We start from the raw sequence: 19,789 nt of genomic DNA on the forward strand, positions 1-19,789 counted from the left end.
AAACAGGTTCTCAGTGTCTTATATGACTTATTTTGTGTTATTCTGTCTACTATATTGGGTAATATGAGTGTAAAGGTGACTATAGGGCTGTTACTTCATGTCTCCAGGGCTCTAATAATGTTAAAACCTGTATTTAGACGTTCATAAACAGGTTTTCAGAGTCTTATATGACTTATTTTGTGTTATTATGTTTACTATTTGTGGGTGTTATGAGTGTAAAGGTGGCTATAGGGCTGTTACTGCATGTCTCCAGGGCTCTAATAATGTCAAAACCTGTATTTAGACGTTCATAAACAGGTTCTCAGTGTCTTATATGACTTATTTTGTGTTATTCTGTCTACTATATTGGGTAATATGAGTGTAAAAGTGGCTATAGGGCTGTTACTTCATGTCTCCAGGGCTCTAATAATGTTGAAACCTATATTTAGAAGGTCATAAACAGGTTTTCTGTGTCTTATATGACTTATTTTCTCTGATTATGTCTACTATAGTGGGTAATAGGAGTGTATTTCATGTGTAGAGGGCTGTACTAATAATGTTAAAACCCATATTTTGAAGATTGTCCGCAGGTTTTCTATGCCATTACTACAAATATATTCCATTCACTAATACTGAATCCTACTGTGCGGAAATTGACTTATCGCGTTCGGGCCTGAAAGTCATGAACAGGTTTTCTATGCTCAAACTACCCAATAATGTTCCCTTTATTAAGAATGACTTACCACAGGTCAAGTATGGAACCAATTATCTCTGATAAACGAGGAAGGACTGTTTTCTCGGCTGAACAATGATGGCCCACTGAATTTTCTTTTTTTCCTATCGAGTAGACATGTGACATCCTAAACACTTCCTGTCCCATGTGAGGAAATGAGTACGCCTCTGTACTGAACCCACAGTGTGTTCCAGACTGAGCCCTGCGAGCCATGCAGGCGGCTGGTCATGGCTAGCGAGCCAAACATGTTGAAGAATGTCTGGAGCTCTGACATGTACACACACATTGACAAAAAGGGTTCGGAAGCAAGAGTGTATGCCGGCCTGACGGAAGGCCCTGTGGGAGGCTTCACCAGCTGTGTTCTGACACACAGGAACACCGAGGGCCTGGGGACACGGCGCGTGCACGTGTGTACACACACACAAACAAACACAAATACACAGGCTGGATCACGTCCCCACGCTCTAGCGTCCCTGAATGAGAGTGAAGCAGCACACTAATGGATGGATGCACACAAACAGTGAGTCTAGGCCAAACACAACTACCACTGCACACAAACACAAACACAAACATGAGGGAGTTTTCCTCTCCAATGTTCCTGTAGTTTTGTTTCAGTGGGCGCTAGAAGCAGTACATAGCCTCACATCACCTTCTACTGGATGCCAACAATGGAAAAACATTTGTTTGCGGGTGGAACTACAGGGGGGTCCTCGTGTTAGGATGTTTCCTGGTTAGGACGCAGTCCCAAAAAGACAGAGTTACATGAACACGGGGGGAAAACACGTAGCCATCTTAGTATTTTGGCAGAAAATATAATATATCGGTCTTTCTAAAACTGAATGAAAACGCAAGTAGTAGAATTGTCCCTAGCTATTCTGTGGTTTTAAAGAATTTAATAAATGATGGCCGTTTCATGGTAGAGTACGCACTGTTATTAGTCAAAACATAAGGGAATACAAGTGATATGTGGTCACTAGGCGACAGGAATGACACAAAACATTGAGACATTATCTTACATTACATTACCTTAACAGTGCATGAAGCCAGCCATGGCATTTCCTGAGAAAACGTTCTCCTCTCATCCCATGTGGAAGTGGAGTTATTGGCTTTTCAGAAATCGATTATTGGCTAACTGCTTAGCTCACTCGCTAGTCTCTTGAGAGTTGAACAATATGACGTAAACAATAAATAATAGGAGCGTATAGGTGGCTATGGAGTGTTATTGTATGTCTGTAGGGCTCTGATAACGTTAATGGCTTGCTGACATGTTTTATCACCATTGGTCGACATGGTCCGGTATATTTTTCACCAAAAATGCTAAAATGTTGTGTTTCTGCTGGATGTTCACAGTATTTGAGCGATACTGAAAGTTTGTTTTCTTTCCAAAAAAGGAAGGTTTAAGACAACAATGGACAAAGAACAAGATACAAATGGACGCCCACCCGATGACATCACTTCCGGAAATGAGACTGAACAGTCAGTGCGAGCTTGTCATCAATTTTAAGCAAAATTGATTAATAATGTCAGGGATCCTTTAAAGGGCCTCCCAGTTTTTTTTCAATTTGCTATCAATACTTGTAATTTTAAGTTGAGAATGTTATTTATTGGAGTCCTGCCAGTAGATTGCATTTTCATTTTCACGCTTCATCTGAAAAATAATTTCACAGTAATAAGTCATAAAGAGAGAATTTTGGGATTAAAAAAAAGCTGTTTACGCGCACATAAACACAAAAAAACACTGAAACAAAAAGCCCCAAAAAACTTGGTACGGACCGATGTGAGATTTTACTAAAAATTAGGATTGAGCCTTAGTGCTGTCGTATCATGTCAATAAAAACGTTCATCCTCGCAAACACGACTTGACTGGTCACGGCGCTCACACACTGTGTCATGTTGACATTTCTACTTGTAACGTCTCTGCAAAGCTCCATGGTGTCCGCCGTGATGGAAGTGAGGAGGACGTGTGACTGAATGTTTAGAGGACAGACAGAGGTGAGAGACAGCGGAAAGACACGTGACTTACACACACACACACACACACACACACACACAAGAGCGGTGTAAGTGACACAAAGAGGCGACTGTCGGTGTTTGTCAGAGTGGTTCAGACAGACACACACACACACACACACACACACACACACACACACACACACACACAAATGTGCCTAAACTGCTTGCGTGTGTGTGTATGTGTGTGTTTGTAGACAAAAAGCTGCTGTGTTGTAAAATACTGAAAGCTGATATAGTTGTTCACTGCACAATTTGATACAGGACTAGCCAAACACACACACACACACACACACAGTTCTGTGGAATCATCATCAGCTTATGTTTCAGTAACAATGCAACAACAGCTCTGCTTAAACAGCACTTTAACGCACACAAATGTACACACACACACACACACACACACACACACACACACAGAGAGCTAACCTGAGCTCACCTCAAGGCCAAAGCAAGCTGCTTCTTGATAAGACTGTCAATCACTTTGTCAAATTAAAAATAAAATACACTTATTGGGGTTTGCAATCCAGTAAATCAGCAACACCCCCCCCCCCCCCCATTTCACCCTTGCGGTTTACACAGCGGTGCGGCTAATCTATGGCTAAGTTCTAATCCCGTGACAGAGCCTTTACTTCAGAGCTACTACTAATATTTCAAATACTGTGCCGAGGCGCTGCAATAACGTCAGCCTCCCTCTGGTGGACAGAAGCCTGTTGTTGCCTGCTGTGTGATGAGTTTTGTGTTATATGCAAGATATCTACATTACGGTAATTAAATTTTCGTTGTAAGTCTAGACAAGCCTTGGAAAGCGGAAGGCGACGGACTTATATGCATGCGTTGGTCCTTCTTCGATATTTTGGTGTCACGTGGTCCTGTCTTCGTGTCTGTTTATAGCGCCACCCAGTCATTTACTTATCAGTGTGGAGTTTTTTTTAACCCACTAGAGCAAAGAAAATGACAAGACAACTTTCAACCATCTCTTCCTTCCTCAAGTCAAAGATCCTCTATTTGGGTGTATTCACACTCAGACAGTATATCAATAAATAAGCTCCCGAGAGACTGCATCTGGACCCGTTTAACCCGTCATGTCTAAGGAGGGTGAACTCAAGCAAGGCCGATGGTGCTCTTCACACCTGACCAGTGCCACGGCACGCTTCCTCTTTCACATGACTGCCCGGTATTGGTTGAGAAAAACATTGAAATATTTGCAAAATTTTAAAAAGCGAATGTTTTTTTTTTTTTCACCGATATGAAATTAACTTTCCACCCTCGGCCATCTTCTGTGTGGAGTTTGCATGTTCTCCCACATAATGTCATTGTATGGTCATATCACCTTATACTTCGGTACGGGACAAAAAATAATAATAAAAAAAAACAAAAAACTGTATTATGGAAAGCAGGAAGTGAACAAATGTAACAGTTACTGATTGTAAAAGTACCAGATGGAGGGGTAGGATTTAATAAGCTTTGCTTCTTCCTAGGGCGGCACGGCAGTCGAGTGGTTAGCGCGCAGACCTCACAGCTAAGAGAACAGGGTTCAATTCCACCCTCTGCCATCTCTGTGTAGATACTCAGAGATGTAATGCACCTGTTTAAATTTTCATACATTAAGAAATAATTAAGCCTGCACGGTGGCCTAGTGGTTGCGCGCAGGCCACACATCTAGGAGACCCATGCTCAATTCCACACTCGGCCATCTCTGTGTGGAGTTTGCATGTTCTCCCCGTGCGACTCCGGCTTCCTCCCACATTCCAAAAACATGCTAGGTTAATTAGCGACTCCAAATTGTCCATAGGTATGAATGTGAGTGTGAATGGTTGTTTGTCTATATGTGCCCCTGTGATTGGCTGGCCACCAGTCCAGGGTGTACCCCGCCTCTAGCCCAAAGACAGCTGGGATAGGCTCCAGCACCCCCCGCGACCCTCGTGAAGAAAAAGAAAGAAAATGAATGAATGAATGAATGAATGAATGAACGTTCTCGCTCCTTGTGAAAATGTGATGGGCGAATTCTAGAATGTTGCTAGTGGAAGCATTCTATTCTGACATGACGCCGGCGAGTTTGGTGACAACACAGACGCGCACACACACACACACACAGGAAATAGGATCAGAGGTTGTAAGTGTGATAATCTCTCAGCACGTCAATCAAGAGTTGACCTCTCGATGCACTCGCCACTGTGTGTGTGTGTGTGTGTGTGCATGTGTTGTTTACATGTATGTTCACTGAGTTAATGGGCCAGGGAGTGCAGTGTGTACATGTGTGCTGTCATGCACATGCAGGCAATGTACACAACGTACATACTCGCCGACGCCAGCTGCACTCCGGCACATTAGACTTGCAAAAAGGGGGCGTGTCCCGATGTGCGTTATGCTTCATTTACACTGAGGGCACAATGCACTGGAGGCGAGTAATGTGCGCGTACACACACACACACACACACACACACACACGTTTTCATCAAATCAAACAGTCCAGTTGTGTTCAATGTGACAAAGACGTCATCATCATCCTAACACAACATCACATACACAACACAACACAACCAGTCACATATATTGGATGTTCATTCATAAATGAAGCAATTAACTACTAATTACTGATGCTGCAGTGCATATTCATCATGATTAATAATTATTAGGGGTGCACGTGATATAATAAATAAATCCCATAACATGAAAAATAACCAATAATTATGTGGTACACATAATGTCATTGTATGGTCATATCACCTCGTACTTCGGTACAAGACAAAAAATAATAATAAAACAATAAAAAAAAAACTGTATTATGGAAAGCAGGAAGTGAACAAATGTAACAGTTACTGATTGTAAAAGTACCAGATGGAGGGGTAGGATTTAACAAGCTTTGCTTCGGGTGGCACGGCGGTCGAGTGGTTAGCGCGCATACCTCACGGCTAAGAGACCAGGGTTCAATTCCACCCTCGGCCATCTCTGTGTGGAGTTTGCATGTTCTCCCCGTGCATGTGTGGGTTTCCTAGGTTAATTGGCCACTCCAAATTGTCCATAGGTATGAATGTGAGTGTGAATGGTTGTTTGTCTATATGTGCCCTGTGATTGGCTGGCCACCAGTCCAGGGTGTACCCCGCCTCTCACCCAAAGACAGCTGGGATAGGCTCCAGCACCTCCCAGCGACCCTCGTGAGGATAAGCAGTAGAAAATGAATGAATGAATGCTTCTTCCTACTCCTTTTGGACATGTGGAACTGTGAACTGATTATGGGATGCATTCAATTGTAATCTGATGCATGTTCAAATGAAATAAAACCATTACCATTACCAAAAAAACAACCTTAGCTTAGCCACCCAAAACGCCAGCGCCGCAGCCTTTAAATAATGCAAAAGCTTTGCCAGAGACCTCCATGGCGTCTCATCTGCTCGGAGTATATGCCCGAATACAGTGCACCTTGCTGGGCCACCGCAGCTGGCTCCCTCCCCTCTATACTCTGGTTTTCCTGATAGTAATGATGTAGCTAGTAATCTAATCCTAATTTGTTCCCGTTCATTTTACCTTCAGGTGTGTACATATTATGCTTAAATGTAGATGATAGATATAAAAAAAGATATGGGTTATCGGGACCAGAAAGTGAAGAGTATAGGTTTGAAACAAAAAATATATATTATGGATCTCTAATAATGAGGACTGTGGTGCTGTGTGCCGGTATTGTGTTATATTTCTAGGGAATAGCATGACCTAGTAACCTTCAGGGTGCATGGAAACAACACAGCAGCCTGCTTGCCTTCAAGGAAAAGGGCACTCATGTGAGACATGAACATATACACATCTTTTTCTTTTAAGGGTGTTCTAAATATATGAAAAAAGGTAAACAGAGGCAGCTAATTAATGACACGCACCTCCAAAAAAGCTCCAACAAAGTTGAATGGTTTTCTATTCATGCTGTGAGCATGTAGTAACAAGCACATTCACGATAACATGTAATATTTACAGTATTATGCTCTATTTTTGGTTATAGTAATACTTCTTGGGTGCATTAATTTCACATAGCAACATAGAAAGGAACGCTACACTCAAGAGTCCAAAACAGAAACACAGTAGCAGTGGCGGCAGATCCAATATGTACCACTATAATAATAATAATAATAATAATAGTGTTGCTGTAGCTTGGTTAATATGCAGGCCACATTATGGAAATGGAGCCTTGTTGGTGCTCTTCAGATGTTTTTTCAAAAGGCTTTCCAGGCGGAATAGGTGCGTCCCATTATGTGCATTCTTAGCTGCGTCTTTGTTTGCTGTTTTTATAACTTTAGAAGACACAGAAAATAACGATTAACGTAACGATTGTGTAGGATGGAAAAAAATATATTTTAAAAAGTGCACTTTTCTCCTTTAAGTAAGAGGAGTGAGTTATTAGAGACTACCGTACTGAAGATTATATTTCACTTTTTCTATAATATACTATTTTATTTCCGTTGCCTTTGTTTTATATGATTGTTTACATGTTAATCCAACTTTGCACGCATATTTGGCTTTTGACTTTTCAACTCACTTTGTGGACAAAATATGGGGATGTATATCATATAAAATGCATCACAGCTTTGTCATTATGGGTGAGAAAGGATATTAATACCAATTTCATTCTTTGCTGTTTTTTCCCCTAATTATTGATTAGATTAGATTAGATTCAACTTTATTGTTATTGCTCATGTCACTGGTACAGGGCAACAAAATGCAGTTAGCATCCAACCAGAAGTGCAAATTCATAAATACCTTATTAGTAAGTAAATATAGAAATAGAATAGAGCTGCAAATTGACAGATCTACGTACAAACTATGATACAGTGTGGATATATACAGGGATATAAATGACTATAATATGGCTACTGCAGATTATACATAATATAAACAGTATGCACAGGATGAATGTGACAATATATAATAATAATGTGTAATATGTACAGTAGTGCAATGAAGTGACTATGATACAGTGTGGATATATATATAGGGATATATATAGTGACTATAGTATGGCTATTGCAGATTATACAAATTATAAACAGTATGATTTATGAATGCGACAAGATATAATAACAGTGATATGTACAGTAGTGCAATGAAGTGATTGGGGGGGCAGAGTTCAGCGGGGGGGTGTGAGTAGTGGGGGGGGTGTGAGTAGTGGAAGGGGTGGGCAATGGGGGGCGGAGTTCAACAAGGAGACAGCTGTTGGGAAAAACCTGGTGGTTCTTGTTCGTATTGCTGTTTCCTTATATTAACATTAATATAATCTTAATGCAGGAGCTTTAATATTGAGAAAGCAGAATAGGTGTGTCCATAGTGTGTGAATACCCCACCCAAAAAATTGCATTTTTTTCCTTTAAGCGGCGTGCAGGCAGAAAGTGGCATAGGCTGCCAGGTGGAAGCAGAAGTTGATGCACATTGTCGGGGTGGGGGGGAGTTGTGTACATATCAACACACACTAGTTGCATGTGTGATGATATTTGTGAGACCCCCCCCCCCCCCACACACACACACACACAGAAAAATGCGGCCACCGACCCAAAGATGTAAAACACTAAAATGAATTATGAATGCTGTGTGTGTGTGTCGAGTGTTTTATTGTGACTACAGTAGTTTCCACCTGTTACGTGTGTGCGCGTGAGCGTGTGCACGTGGCGCTCACCCATGCTGTTGGTGGAGCTGCACCACATGAGAAGACAGGCGGTGCACAGCAGGTTGAGGGAGCCGAACAGCAGGATCCTCCATGACTGCAACAAAGAAAAGAAGCAATCAATCAATAAAGTGGTCACGTGATCACGCCCCAACGCTGAAGCGTCATATCGTCGCAGGTCTGGCGCGGCTAGTTGTCGCTGAACGCAGCAGACACACTGAGGCGTCATCAGCGGGGTTTCCCCCGTCGCAGTTGAGAACGTCTGGCAGGTGACCAGCGGCGCTCTAATCTGCATCCAAACCTACAAACCCACTGGACTGAGGGTGACTTCCTGCCCCACGCTCGACCCGCTCTGCCGGGGATTTGGGCGAATAATCGGCCTGCTCCCTTGCCTGCCTGTCTGCATGTGTGTGCTCAAGTTTAAAATGGCTCCAAGGAAGGTCACAAGCACAAAAACGTTCAAGATGGACACCGGGAAGCTGATTCAGTTTCACTTTCAAGAAGAAGAAGAAAAAGAAGAAGAAAGATGCTTGGCTCAGCAGAGCCACTGAGTGGTTTTCTGTGTCAGACGGAGGAGAAACAGGAACTGGAACAAGGGAAGGTGTGTGCGTGCGCGCACGGGCGTGCACGTGGGAGTGTCGGGCCTGTCACATCGCGTGGGCCTCATATGTTGTTGCTAGCAGAGCGGAGTGCTGTGAAATCTACAATTACGCCCTGCGCCGTGTTATGACAGCGCTGAGGCGTCTGGTGACAGCACTAGCCGGCCACGTGCACGCCCGTGCGTGCATGTGTGGGCAAACAGAGAGGCGCTGCTTGGACACAACGACCCGCCCCCCACCCCACCACACACAACCCACTTCACGTACGCACAGCGCCCGGAGGGGAGACGTTGCAGCCTGGCGCTGTGCTGCCCCCTCCCGGTGGCCGACGCCACGCCACGATGTGACATCACCATCGCCAACTTGAGGATGTATGGGTGAAAAGAACGCCGTGCTTTGATGCTATACGAGCGTCACATGACACGTGTCCACTTTCGCTGTTTCCGAGCCCGCTTGCCCGCTAAACTGCATGGGATGCTTTGGTAATCCAACCCACGGCTCTATCCGCAAGTCAGACCCCGCCCCCGCCCCACCCCCGCCCATGTCTGTGTGTGCTCAGCATGGATTACACTCCAATAACCAACACACATGCACGTGTGTGTACTTTAACATGACACTTTTGTGACTTTACTGACACCTTGTTGTTACGTACAGGCTAGCGCATGGGTGGGCAAACTTTTTGACTCGCCAAAATTGACGGGGGGGGGGGGGGGGGGGGGCGCGAATATATAGTATTTTACATGTGACAGTCCATTTGTACACATATATTTTTACACATATTTTACACATAAGTGTCATGCAGTCTGCTATACGTGCACTTTGAGATCATTTATTTGATGTAAAGTGCATTATAAAATTATTATTATTATTATTATTATTATTATTATTATTACGACCAGTCCAGATGTACCCCGCCTCTCGCCCCAAGAAGCTGGGATAGGCTCAGCACCCCCGCAACCCTCGGAGGATAAATGGTAGAAAATGAATTATTATTATTATTATCATTATTATTACGACCAGTCCAGGGTGTACCCCGCCTCTCGCCCCAAGACAGCTGGGATAGGCTCCAGCACCCCCGCGCCCCTCGTGAGGGTAAGCAGTAGAAAATGAATGTATTATTATTATTATTATTATTATTATTATTACGAAATTGATAAAACAGCTACTTCAACCATCAAAAGGTTGGCTCAAGCCATGATGCCAGGTTGTATGTTGAGTTTAAATGAAATATTTTGGAAAGAACAGGCGGGCCATATTCAAATACTTGGCGGGCCGGATGTGGCCCCCGGGCCGTAGTTTGCCCACCCCTGGGCTAGCGTGTTTATTGGGAAATGACTTCTTAAAAGGGCAAGCGCACCATCGTCCGCAATCCTTACGTGAAACATGAACACATATTTCTTTCTCTTTCTGTGTGTTCTAGCACGGGAAAACGAGTTAATATGAACTAGCTAACAACGGACGTCATGGGAGCTACCTAACAAAAAAAAAACAACATTGTTCTATTCACATGACTAGCCACGTTTACATGGACCCAAATATTCCAATTCCATTCGGGTTATTTGCTCAAAAAACAGAAAGAATGTAACCTTTGTATACACCTCATTCCCAAAGAAAAGTGCCAATCCGACTGAATATATAATTGGAATATTCCTTTCCCCAATCCGATAGAGGTATCTTGTACCCGCTCAAACGGAAAGTTGTCAGACTGCGTTCTTCTTCGTGGTGTTTTTCTTCTTCTGTTGTTTATTGGCGGTTGGCAAGCAGCTTTGGTGTGCATTAGCGCCATCTGTGGAACAGAATCTAAACCCTTCTAGTCCAGTTTTATTCATTCATTCATTCATTTTCTACCGCTTTTCCTCACAAGGGTCGCGGGGGTGCTGGAGCCTATCCCAGCTGTCTTCGGGCGAGAGGCGGGGTACACCCTGGACTGGTGGCCAGCCAATCACAGGGCACATATAGACAAACAACCATTCACACTCACATTCATACCTATGGACAATTTGGAGTCGCTAATTAACCTAGCATGTTTTTGGAATGTGGGAGGAAACCGGAGTACCCGGAGAAAACCCACGCATACACGGGGAGAACATGCAAACTCCACACAGAGATGGCCGAGGGTGGAATTGAACCCTGGTCTTCTAGCTGTGAGGTCTGCACGCTAACCACTCGACCGTCGTGCCTCCCCAGTCCAGTTTTATTAAAAAAGAAAATATATATCTATATAAAACATGTGCCGAGCTTAATTATAAAATATTAACAAGATTGAACTTTATCTTTTCCTGTTCCCGGGTGCGTTCTTTCAGGGAATGCTGAGATATGACGTAACACGCAGTTGGAGACGTTCTTCGATTAAAAAAAATGGAGGCGAGCAATCGGCACTGGACTGCTGCGGAAAGTTTGTTTTTGATTCAAACTAAATTTCAAGACCGGACGAAGGAAAAACTGGCAATACGGAGTTATTCCAACAAGTGAAAGAAAAACTCAAGGAAGTCGGTTTACGTTTTACTGCGCATGCCCCATTGACTATTCTGGTTGATTATAGCGGCGCATGTAGACACGCGATTGGAATATTCCTTTCCATGTATACCTTTGCTTTCGGAAAGGTCATTCGGAAAGATTCCATTCAGAAAGAGAAAAACTCATGTAAACGTGGCTACTGACTAGTATATTAACCAAGCTACAACCATATTGTTATTGTAGCAGCTAACACCAAAAACTATTTTTATTCGGCGGACTAACATGACGCCTTGCTCGCCACTCGTCCCAGCGTCACTCACAAACGGAAGAGTAGATAACTGAAACAATTTTTTCTCCTAAGATTACGAGCTAACTATCATAAAATTACGACTTTTCTTTTAGTTAGAATCTGACTTTTTTTTTTGTTTAATATTTTGACTTTACTCATGTAACCTTTATTCAAGTGTACAAACAGAAGTTTCAGACTAAAACAACACACTTACCCGTCTATCTGACGCAACCAATCGGAATTCTTGCAGGAGTTTTCCAGGAAGTGACCTGTGCGTCTTCCTGAAGGGATGAATGGTGCCCTGCAAAATGCCAAAACAAAGCCTAAAACATGTTTGGCAACATTTTTTGCATAACTTGTCATGCATCGCCGCCTAGAGGCTTGTGAGGGCAACTGCGGAAGGTTGCTTTCCGAGAGGAATGAGGAATCACTTTTTAACAAGCAAACTCTAGTCTTCCATGCTTAGTGTGCAGCAGACCTTAAAGGACCATGCAGAAGACACTCACCAAGACATACGTGTCCTGCTTCTTCCTGTGCACGGGCAAGTCTGAGGACATGAGAGAACATAAACATAGTTTGCATGACTCACGAATGCTTCTAGTACAAGAATACAGTATCCTTATGAGAACAAATATGAGGTGACAGGCAAACGCTGTGTTGAAGAAATAATTCCATATGAACATCATAGATGGAATAAAACACACTTCTTAGCATTAAGTTGAAAATGCAAAACATCATAATATTATGAGAAATAAACAAAGTTGTAATTTTTTGGGTTGTGGAAAAAGTTACAATGTTACTTGCGTAAAGTCAAAATATTAAACCAAAAAAAAGTCAGATTCTAACTAAAAGAAAAGTCATAATTTTATGATAGCTATCTCCTAATATTAGGAGGAAAAATTGTGTCACTTTAAGATCATGAAATTGGAAATTTTCTAAATATGTTCTTTTTTTTAAGTTATAAAATGATGGAAAAACAAATCATAAAGCTGTCATTATTGGAAAATTTGCTTTGGAAAATACTATTTTGGGAATACCTAAAGTCAAACTATTATGGGAATAAACTCATAATATTACAAAAAGGACATTTACAAAGATTATTTCGGAAGAATGTTGACATATTTGGAAAATGATGGAGTTTTCTTTTAAACAGTAAAACTTGAAAAAAATGCTTTCATTTTAAGAAAATAAAGTCAACATATTTTTGAGAAAAGTCTGATTGACGAGGAAAAAAGTTGCTATTTTACAAGAATAAATACAAATAACATTTTAGCAGCATGTAGTTGAAATATTACATTAAAAATATGTATATTTTAGGGGGAAATTTGGTTGAGAAAAATATATTTTTAAGAATACTCTAAAGTCAAACTATTATGGGAATAATGTAATAGTATCACAAAAAGAAAATTTACAAACATTATTTAAGAAGAATGTCGAACGATTTGTTTTTTTAACAGTAACAATGGGATAAAACAGCATTAATTTTACAAGAATAAAGACAAAATATTCAGAAAAAAGTCAGATTCTAATGAGAGGACAATTTTACAAGAATAAATTCATAATATGAGGACCAAAAAAATATTTTCAGTGGCATGAAGATGAAATATTAAATAATAAACATTTAAAAATAAAACCATAACATGAGAAACAAGCGAAACAAAATAAAAACATACCTTTGGTAAAAAAAACAATATTTTGTGAATACCGTAAAGTCATTATATTATGTATTTTTTTTCTTTCATTTTGTTTGTTTTGTGGCCCTCCGTAGAAAACATATATCAATTACTAGTGGAGGAGGATACACATACAATTTACAACACTTTGCTAAGTATATGTATATATAGTACCACTGCAGTAACTTTAAACGAGGAAAGCCTTATTTAAGTATAAAACTACACGTTTCAACGGTCATCTCTTGATTAAAAAGAACAATTGTCAGTAAGGAAGCGGCCAGCTGGATTAGGGTGTTGTTAGCAGTTAGCTTGCTAGCAAAACAAACCGGCTTCGTTGACGTTGATGACGTCCACCGACACCATGTCTGGCTTGTCCAGCGGGCCGACCTTCCTCTCCGTCACCCCGGAAGGCACCACGTCCGGCTTTGGTCCCAACTTTCTGGGGTAAAAGTCCCCGACATTGTGGTACGACAGAGCCGCGGACGTGGACATCATCGAGTCCATGGCGAGCACTTCCGCTTCTTTTTCTTCTTCTACTGTTTATTGGCGGTTGGCAAGCAGCTTTAAGGTGTGCATTACTACCACCTTCTGAATGGGAATTTGGAACAGATTCTGACCTCAGTTATCCGTTGTTTATCTTAGAAAGGGGAAATATATATATATATATATATATATATATATATATATATATATATATATATATATATATATATATATATATATATATATATATATATATATATATATATATATATATATATATATATATATATATATATATATATATATATATATATATATATATATATATATATATATATATATATATATATATATATATATATATATATATATATATCTGTAAAGAACATGTTCCGAGTGTAAAATATTAGCAACATTGAATCCAGTGGCGATTGCTTTAAGACTAAAAGTGGTCAAATACGTACTGTTTACATTTCATTAATGTTGTGTTTACATTTCATTAACTAAATGATCTGTTTGAGGCGGAATCCCTTTTTGATTGACAGTGAAATGAGCGAATCGGCGATCTTCAAGTATAAACCTCCATCGGAGTTTTTCATTCCGCGCTGTTCTGAACTAGAATTACATATATACGTTCATAATTATACAATTATAGAATAATACTTGCATTTACATATATGTAAATTCTAATATCATTCTATAATTCTATAAAAATAAAAACATATTTTAATAAAATAAAATAAAATAAAATAAAATAAAATAGAATAAAATAAAATAAAATAAAATAAAATAAAATAAAATAAAATAAAATAAAATAAAATAAAATAAAATAAAATAAAATAAAATAAAATAAGGATCCTTAATTTATTTTTGTTTTTGCTTTGTATTTGTTATAAGTCAAGAGGCGTTTAGTAGTACCTGTTGTAGTCAGTGACAACAGTATTATAGGTATAAACTATAAAAAACACAAAGTGGTTGCTTTTAACCTTCAACCAAGTTTTCAATCGTGTGATAGTTTTAATGTTTTGGCCTATTTTGTAATTAGTGTAACAAGGTATATAAGATAAATACATTTTCTTAAATTTTACAGTTTATTCCTGTAAAAAATTAAGCTCCCAATATGAATTATCCATTATTTTAACACTTTAATGCTGTAATTGTGACCTCATTGTACTGTTAATTGCATTACAAGTTTTCTGTGTCTAAGTTATAGGAATCTGTCAATTCTAGAAAGAAAGTTGATTTTCACATAATTTTACTTTAAAAATAACAGTTTTGTTTTGTATTTTACAAGAAATAGCTGGGTTTCTTTGTTTTTCTGTTTACATTTTTATGATATCATGATTTTACCGCATTCCGCTGTCAATTTTACAAACAATTTTTTACAGTGTATAAATAAATGAGCACATTTATTATGGCGGGGGGAAAAAAAACTTACCTTCCAACCCACTTCTGCTGTGTTTACTGTCTGCATTGAATTAATACATGATCCATACTTTCAGAATCATTGCAATAATTACCAAGTCTATCATGTTAAGTAAGGATAATATTGGCTTGTGATCATTGGTGAGCAGCAGCTATGAGGAGGTATCTAGCAAAGTAGGAGGTGGCTGATGTTTCCTTTAATACACCCTCCACACACACACCCACACCCACAGAGCCAGTATAGCAGCAATATTATTATTGTGAGGAGAGTGTACGCTATAGGAATGAGCGCTGAGGACTTAGCGAGGAGATTTGAGAGCTGGCTGCAGCAGGCCAAGACCATGAAGGAAGAGGAGAAGCTGTTCAGGTACAAGGGGGTCCTCTACCCCGTCACCATGTGCCCCCTGGAAAACCACCAAGCTCTGGAGGCCATGACGGCACGGGTGGATGACGTCCTGCTGGTGGCTTATCCCAAATGCGGTGAGATGTCGCAAAGCCTGTTTTGGGTTTTATGTTGACTTTTTATTGATATTCTTGCGCACCTTCACCAAACACACGGTAATAAAAATAGGAGTCAAAAACCACATTTGAGTAAAAATACAGACAGCTTCAAAATGGTACCTGAACTGATGCCTGTTTTTTTTTAAATGTTCTCCATCGAATGTCGATGAGGGGAAGACACAGGATGGTCCAAAAGAGTTCCTTCCTCTAGTCCAGGGGTCTCAAACTCAATTTACCTGGGGGCCACTGGAGCTAGAGTCTGGGCGAGGCTGGGCCGCATCAGGTTTTCCAAAAAAAAAACAAAAAAACGCATTTATTAAAAACAGAAAAATTAATAAACTTTGCTTTGGTTCCGATTTTCTACAAGAAAAGCGCTGATAAAACATTCCACTGTTCTCAAATATCTTACTTTTTATTTTTCTGCACAAAATTAGATGAAAAATAAATAAACAAATCAAGAATAAAGAAAATCAATCAATCAGTAATAAATAAATATAATAATAAAACGGCAAATAATAAAAACTTAAGAAACCACATATAGTTGGTGGGTAGACAAATTATTATTTTTTTGATTAATATTAACAAAGCATTATTAGAGCCCTGTAGACATGACAAAACACGACTATAGTCACATTTATACTCTTTTTATTTACAACATATTGCGCAACTGCAGGGTTTTGAGACACATGCTAACTCGCAAACTAGACAGCTAGCGACCTAAACGGTAGCCTTCAAGTTATTTCCTTTAAACTTAAATAGCCAAAAACTTACCACTTCCACACGGATAGGGAGGATAACTATTAACAGTTATTTAACCTTTAACATGAACATTAATCAAATGTAATAATTTTTTCTGGGTACATGATACCATACAGCATCCATATCAAACTTGCGCGGACCGCACTAACATTAAACTTTCATATCAAGGCGGGGGCCTCAAACTAGTGTCCTGCGGGCCACATTTGGCCCACGGCCCGCGTGTTTGAGACCACTGCTCTAGTCATTACCACACAGACCAGGGCCTTCAGACGGCGTCTGATGGTTATTGGACTGCACTCTGCAGTTTTAGGGCAGAATTAGGCCACTTTGGATACGTACCGGTATGCATACTACAGTACTATGTGTACTAGTATGTGTACTAGGTTACATGTGTATATGTTTCAGGCTTTAATTGGATGTTTGGAGTGTTGAATAAGATCATCACCGAGGCCACAGGAAAGAAGATAGAAATCAGGATACCGCCACTTCTAGAGTTCTTCGGGGCGGATGTCTTACAGGTAGAAGAACATGCCGAGGGTGGTCTCCTAGCTGTGAGGCCTGCGCTAACCACTTGTTCTCCGTGCCGCCATTTTACAACCAAAGTCACCATATTACAATAATAATATTAGGAGAAAAAACACGGTTATGCCTCAAAGCTCTTGTCGCCCCCTCCAGGCGCTAGATAAAAGCCCCTTGCTCAGGATTTTGGGGACCCACCTGCACCCCGACAACATCCCCACCTCCTTCTTCACCAAGAGAGTAAAGGTGAGCGTCCCATCAGCCACCTGTGACCTTGTTTGCCCTCTAAAATTGTTTTTTTTTTTGTCGCCATGCAGATCTTGGTCATCTTCAGGAACCCCAAGGACACGCTGGTGTCCTTCTATCACTTCTGCAAAAATTTCCCCATCCAACCATTTCCATCGTCATGGGAATCTTTCTACACCAACTTCATGTCTGGAGAAGGTGAGCCTCCTCGCTGGTTCTCCAGCTCAGCTGCTGCTAAAGTGGACTTTTTGTGGTGGTCTAGTTCCCTGGGGGTCCTACTTTGAGCACGCTTTGGCCTGGGAGAAGAGGATGGACGACCCCAATGTCATGCTGGTCACCTACGAGGAGCTCAAACAAGTAACAACCTTGGATGATATCACCCCACACTTGAACTTGATCAGCGAGAACAACCTGATCTTCACGCAGGACCTTGGCGAGGGACTCCGTCAAATATCATCCTTCTTGGGCTTCAAGCTGACTGAGGATCAGGTGCAGCAGGTGTCTGAGGGCGTCACCTTCGCCGCCATGAAGGAGACCGTCCTGGTGCCGCGTGCAATGAGAGGCATCATCTTCAGGCAAGGTGTGTGTCTGCATCCGAGATGTTCGACTTCATCAAGTCAGGAGAGGCTGTTTCATTGCAGGTGAGGTAGGAGACTGGAGGAACCACTTCACCGCAGAACAGAGCCAGCAGATGGACCGGGTCTTCAGCAAACACCTGGCGGGAACGCGGCTGGGACGCCGCCTCAAGTATGATGTCTACTGTCAGTAGGACGTGAGGGCGTGGTCGAGGATGCCAGGGGGAGGAAAACCTGGACCACATCCTAAACCACCTTCAAGATATGTATCCTGTTAGTCAAATCCCAGTTCAACTCTTGGCCAGGTCTGATCCCTGAGATAATAAACAAGTTTTGAAACAAATCTGCTCTTTTATACTTGAATTATTCATTCATTCATCCTGGACTGGTGGCCAGCCAATGACAGGGCACATATAGACAAACAACCATTCACACTCACATTCATACCTATGGACAATTTGGAGTGGCTAATTAACCTAGCGTGTTTTTGGAATGTGGGAGGAAACCCGGAGAAAACCCACGCATGCACGGGGAGAACATGCAAACTCCACACAGAGATGGCCGAGGGTGGAATTGAACTCCTAACTGTGAGGTCTGCGCGCTAACCACTCGACCGCCGTGCCGCCCATACTTGAATCAATGAATTTTAAAAATATATATTATACATCAATATCGTTATACAGTATAACAGCAAGTCTTCCATTCCACTACCACCACCGTATTTTACTCTTGCTAGGATGTTCTTTTTCTGAAATGACTTTTACACCAGAGGTAATGAGACGCACGTTAATATCCTGCGGTCTTCTTCTTCTCTTTGATCATTATGCTGTTTTCAGGTGAGTTGCATATGTTTGCTTATTTCTCATGCCTTATTTCTCATGCATTTGTTTTGTGCATGATTGTATCATATGCCTTTGGCAGAATGAAAGACTTTTACCTGCATCTTGGGGGTCATCGCCTACACAAAACACCAGGCCACAATGTAACACTTCTGTCAGTTTAGACAGAAAATGTCTTATTTTTGTTGTTATTATTTAATATTACTTTTATAATTAAGTTGAATATTTCAGAATTACATTTATATGTATATAATCAAATGAAGCATAATGCATAAATTACCTTTTAAAATTGCCATTATTTATTTAATTAAATAAATATATATTTTAATAAAAGGGAAGGTCTTATTTATGGTACTGTATTATTGCTATTTTATTATTTGAATATTTTACAATCATAAATATCTGATTATAATTATATAAAATATTGGATGAAATATTTTACAACATTATTATGCTACTATTATGTTATTATTTTGTAAGAAAGATAAAATAAAAATATCGTATATCGTAAAATTACCTTTTAAAATGGCCATTACTTATTGAATTAAATAAATATATATTTTAATAAAAGGGAAAGTCTTATTTATGGTACTGTATTATTGCTATTTTATTATTTGAATATTTTACAATCATAAATATCTGATTATAATTATATAAAATATTGGATGAAATATTTTACAACATTATTATGTTACTATTATGTTATTATTTTGTAAGAAAGATAAAAGAAAATATTATTAGATTAAAAATATCGTATGTCGTAAAATTACCTTTTAAAAGTGCCATTATTTATTGAATTAAATAAATATGTATTTTAATAAAAGGGAAAGTCTTATTTATGGTACTGTATTATTGCTATGTTATTATTTGAATATTTTACAATCATAAATATCTGATTATAATTATATAAAATATTGGATGAAATATTTTACAACATTATTATGCTACTATTATGTTATTATTTTGTAAGAAAGATAAAATAAAATATTATTAGATTAAAAATATCGTATATCGTAAAATTACCTTTTAAAAGTGCCATTATTTATTGAATTAAATAA

The 19,789-nt window shown here is 39.8% G+C and overlaps 2 protein-coding genes across 4 annotated transcripts in view; one reads left to right on the forward strand and one right to left on the reverse strand.

The window, feature by feature from the left end:
- Positions 1-13,930, reverse strand: part of slc30a6 (solute carrier family 30 member 6) — a 40,592-nt gene extending 26,662 nt beyond the window's left edge. The window contains exons 1-4 of the mRNA XM_058053497.1: positions 13,711-13,930; positions 12,218-12,258; positions 11,926-12,012; positions 8,379-8,463 (exon numbers count right to left, since the gene is read on the reverse strand). Coding sequence (XP_057909480.1) covers positions 8,379-8,463; positions 11,926-12,012; positions 12,218-12,258; positions 13,711-13,888 — 391 coding nt within the window. The 5' untranslated portion in view covers positions 13,889-13,930. The remainder of the gene's footprint in view (positions 1-8,378; positions 8,464-11,925; positions 12,013-12,217; positions 12,259-13,710) is intronic.
- sult6b1 (sulfotransferase family, cytosolic, 6b, member 1) lies at positions 957-18,100 on the forward strand. 3 transcript variants are annotated; one of them, XM_058053524.1, is made up of 7 exons: positions 13,782-13,952; positions 16,958-17,070; positions 17,228-17,317; positions 17,389-17,515; positions 17,580-17,674; positions 17,744-17,897; positions 17,959-18,100. In XM_058053524.1, the coding sequence occupies exons 2-7, from the start codon at positions 16,969-16,971 to the stop codon at positions 18,084-18,086; spliced, it is 696 nt and encodes a 231-aa protein (XP_057909507.1). In that variant the 5' UTR covers positions 13,782-13,952; positions 16,958-16,968; the 3' UTR covers positions 18,087-18,100. The 3 variants fall into 3 exon arrangements, with proteins under 3 accessions (XP_057909525.1, XP_057909507.1, XP_057909516.1); XM_058053542.1 differs by lacking the exons at positions 13,782-13,952; positions 16,958-17,070 and adding an exon at positions 957-1,232; XM_058053533.1 differs by lacking the exon at positions 13,782-13,952 and having other exon boundaries at positions 16,938-17,070.
- Positions 18,101-19,789: the final 1,689 nt, after the last annotated feature.

The sequence above is a fragment of the Doryrhamphus excisus genome, chromosome 2 (genome assembly GCF_030265055.1).
Source record: "Doryrhamphus excisus isolate RoL2022-K1 chromosome 2, RoL_Dexc_1.0, whole genome shotgun sequence".
In the NCBI taxonomy this organism is placed as follows: Eukaryota; Metazoa; Chordata; class Actinopteri; order Syngnathiformes; family Syngnathidae; genus Doryrhamphus; species Doryrhamphus excisus.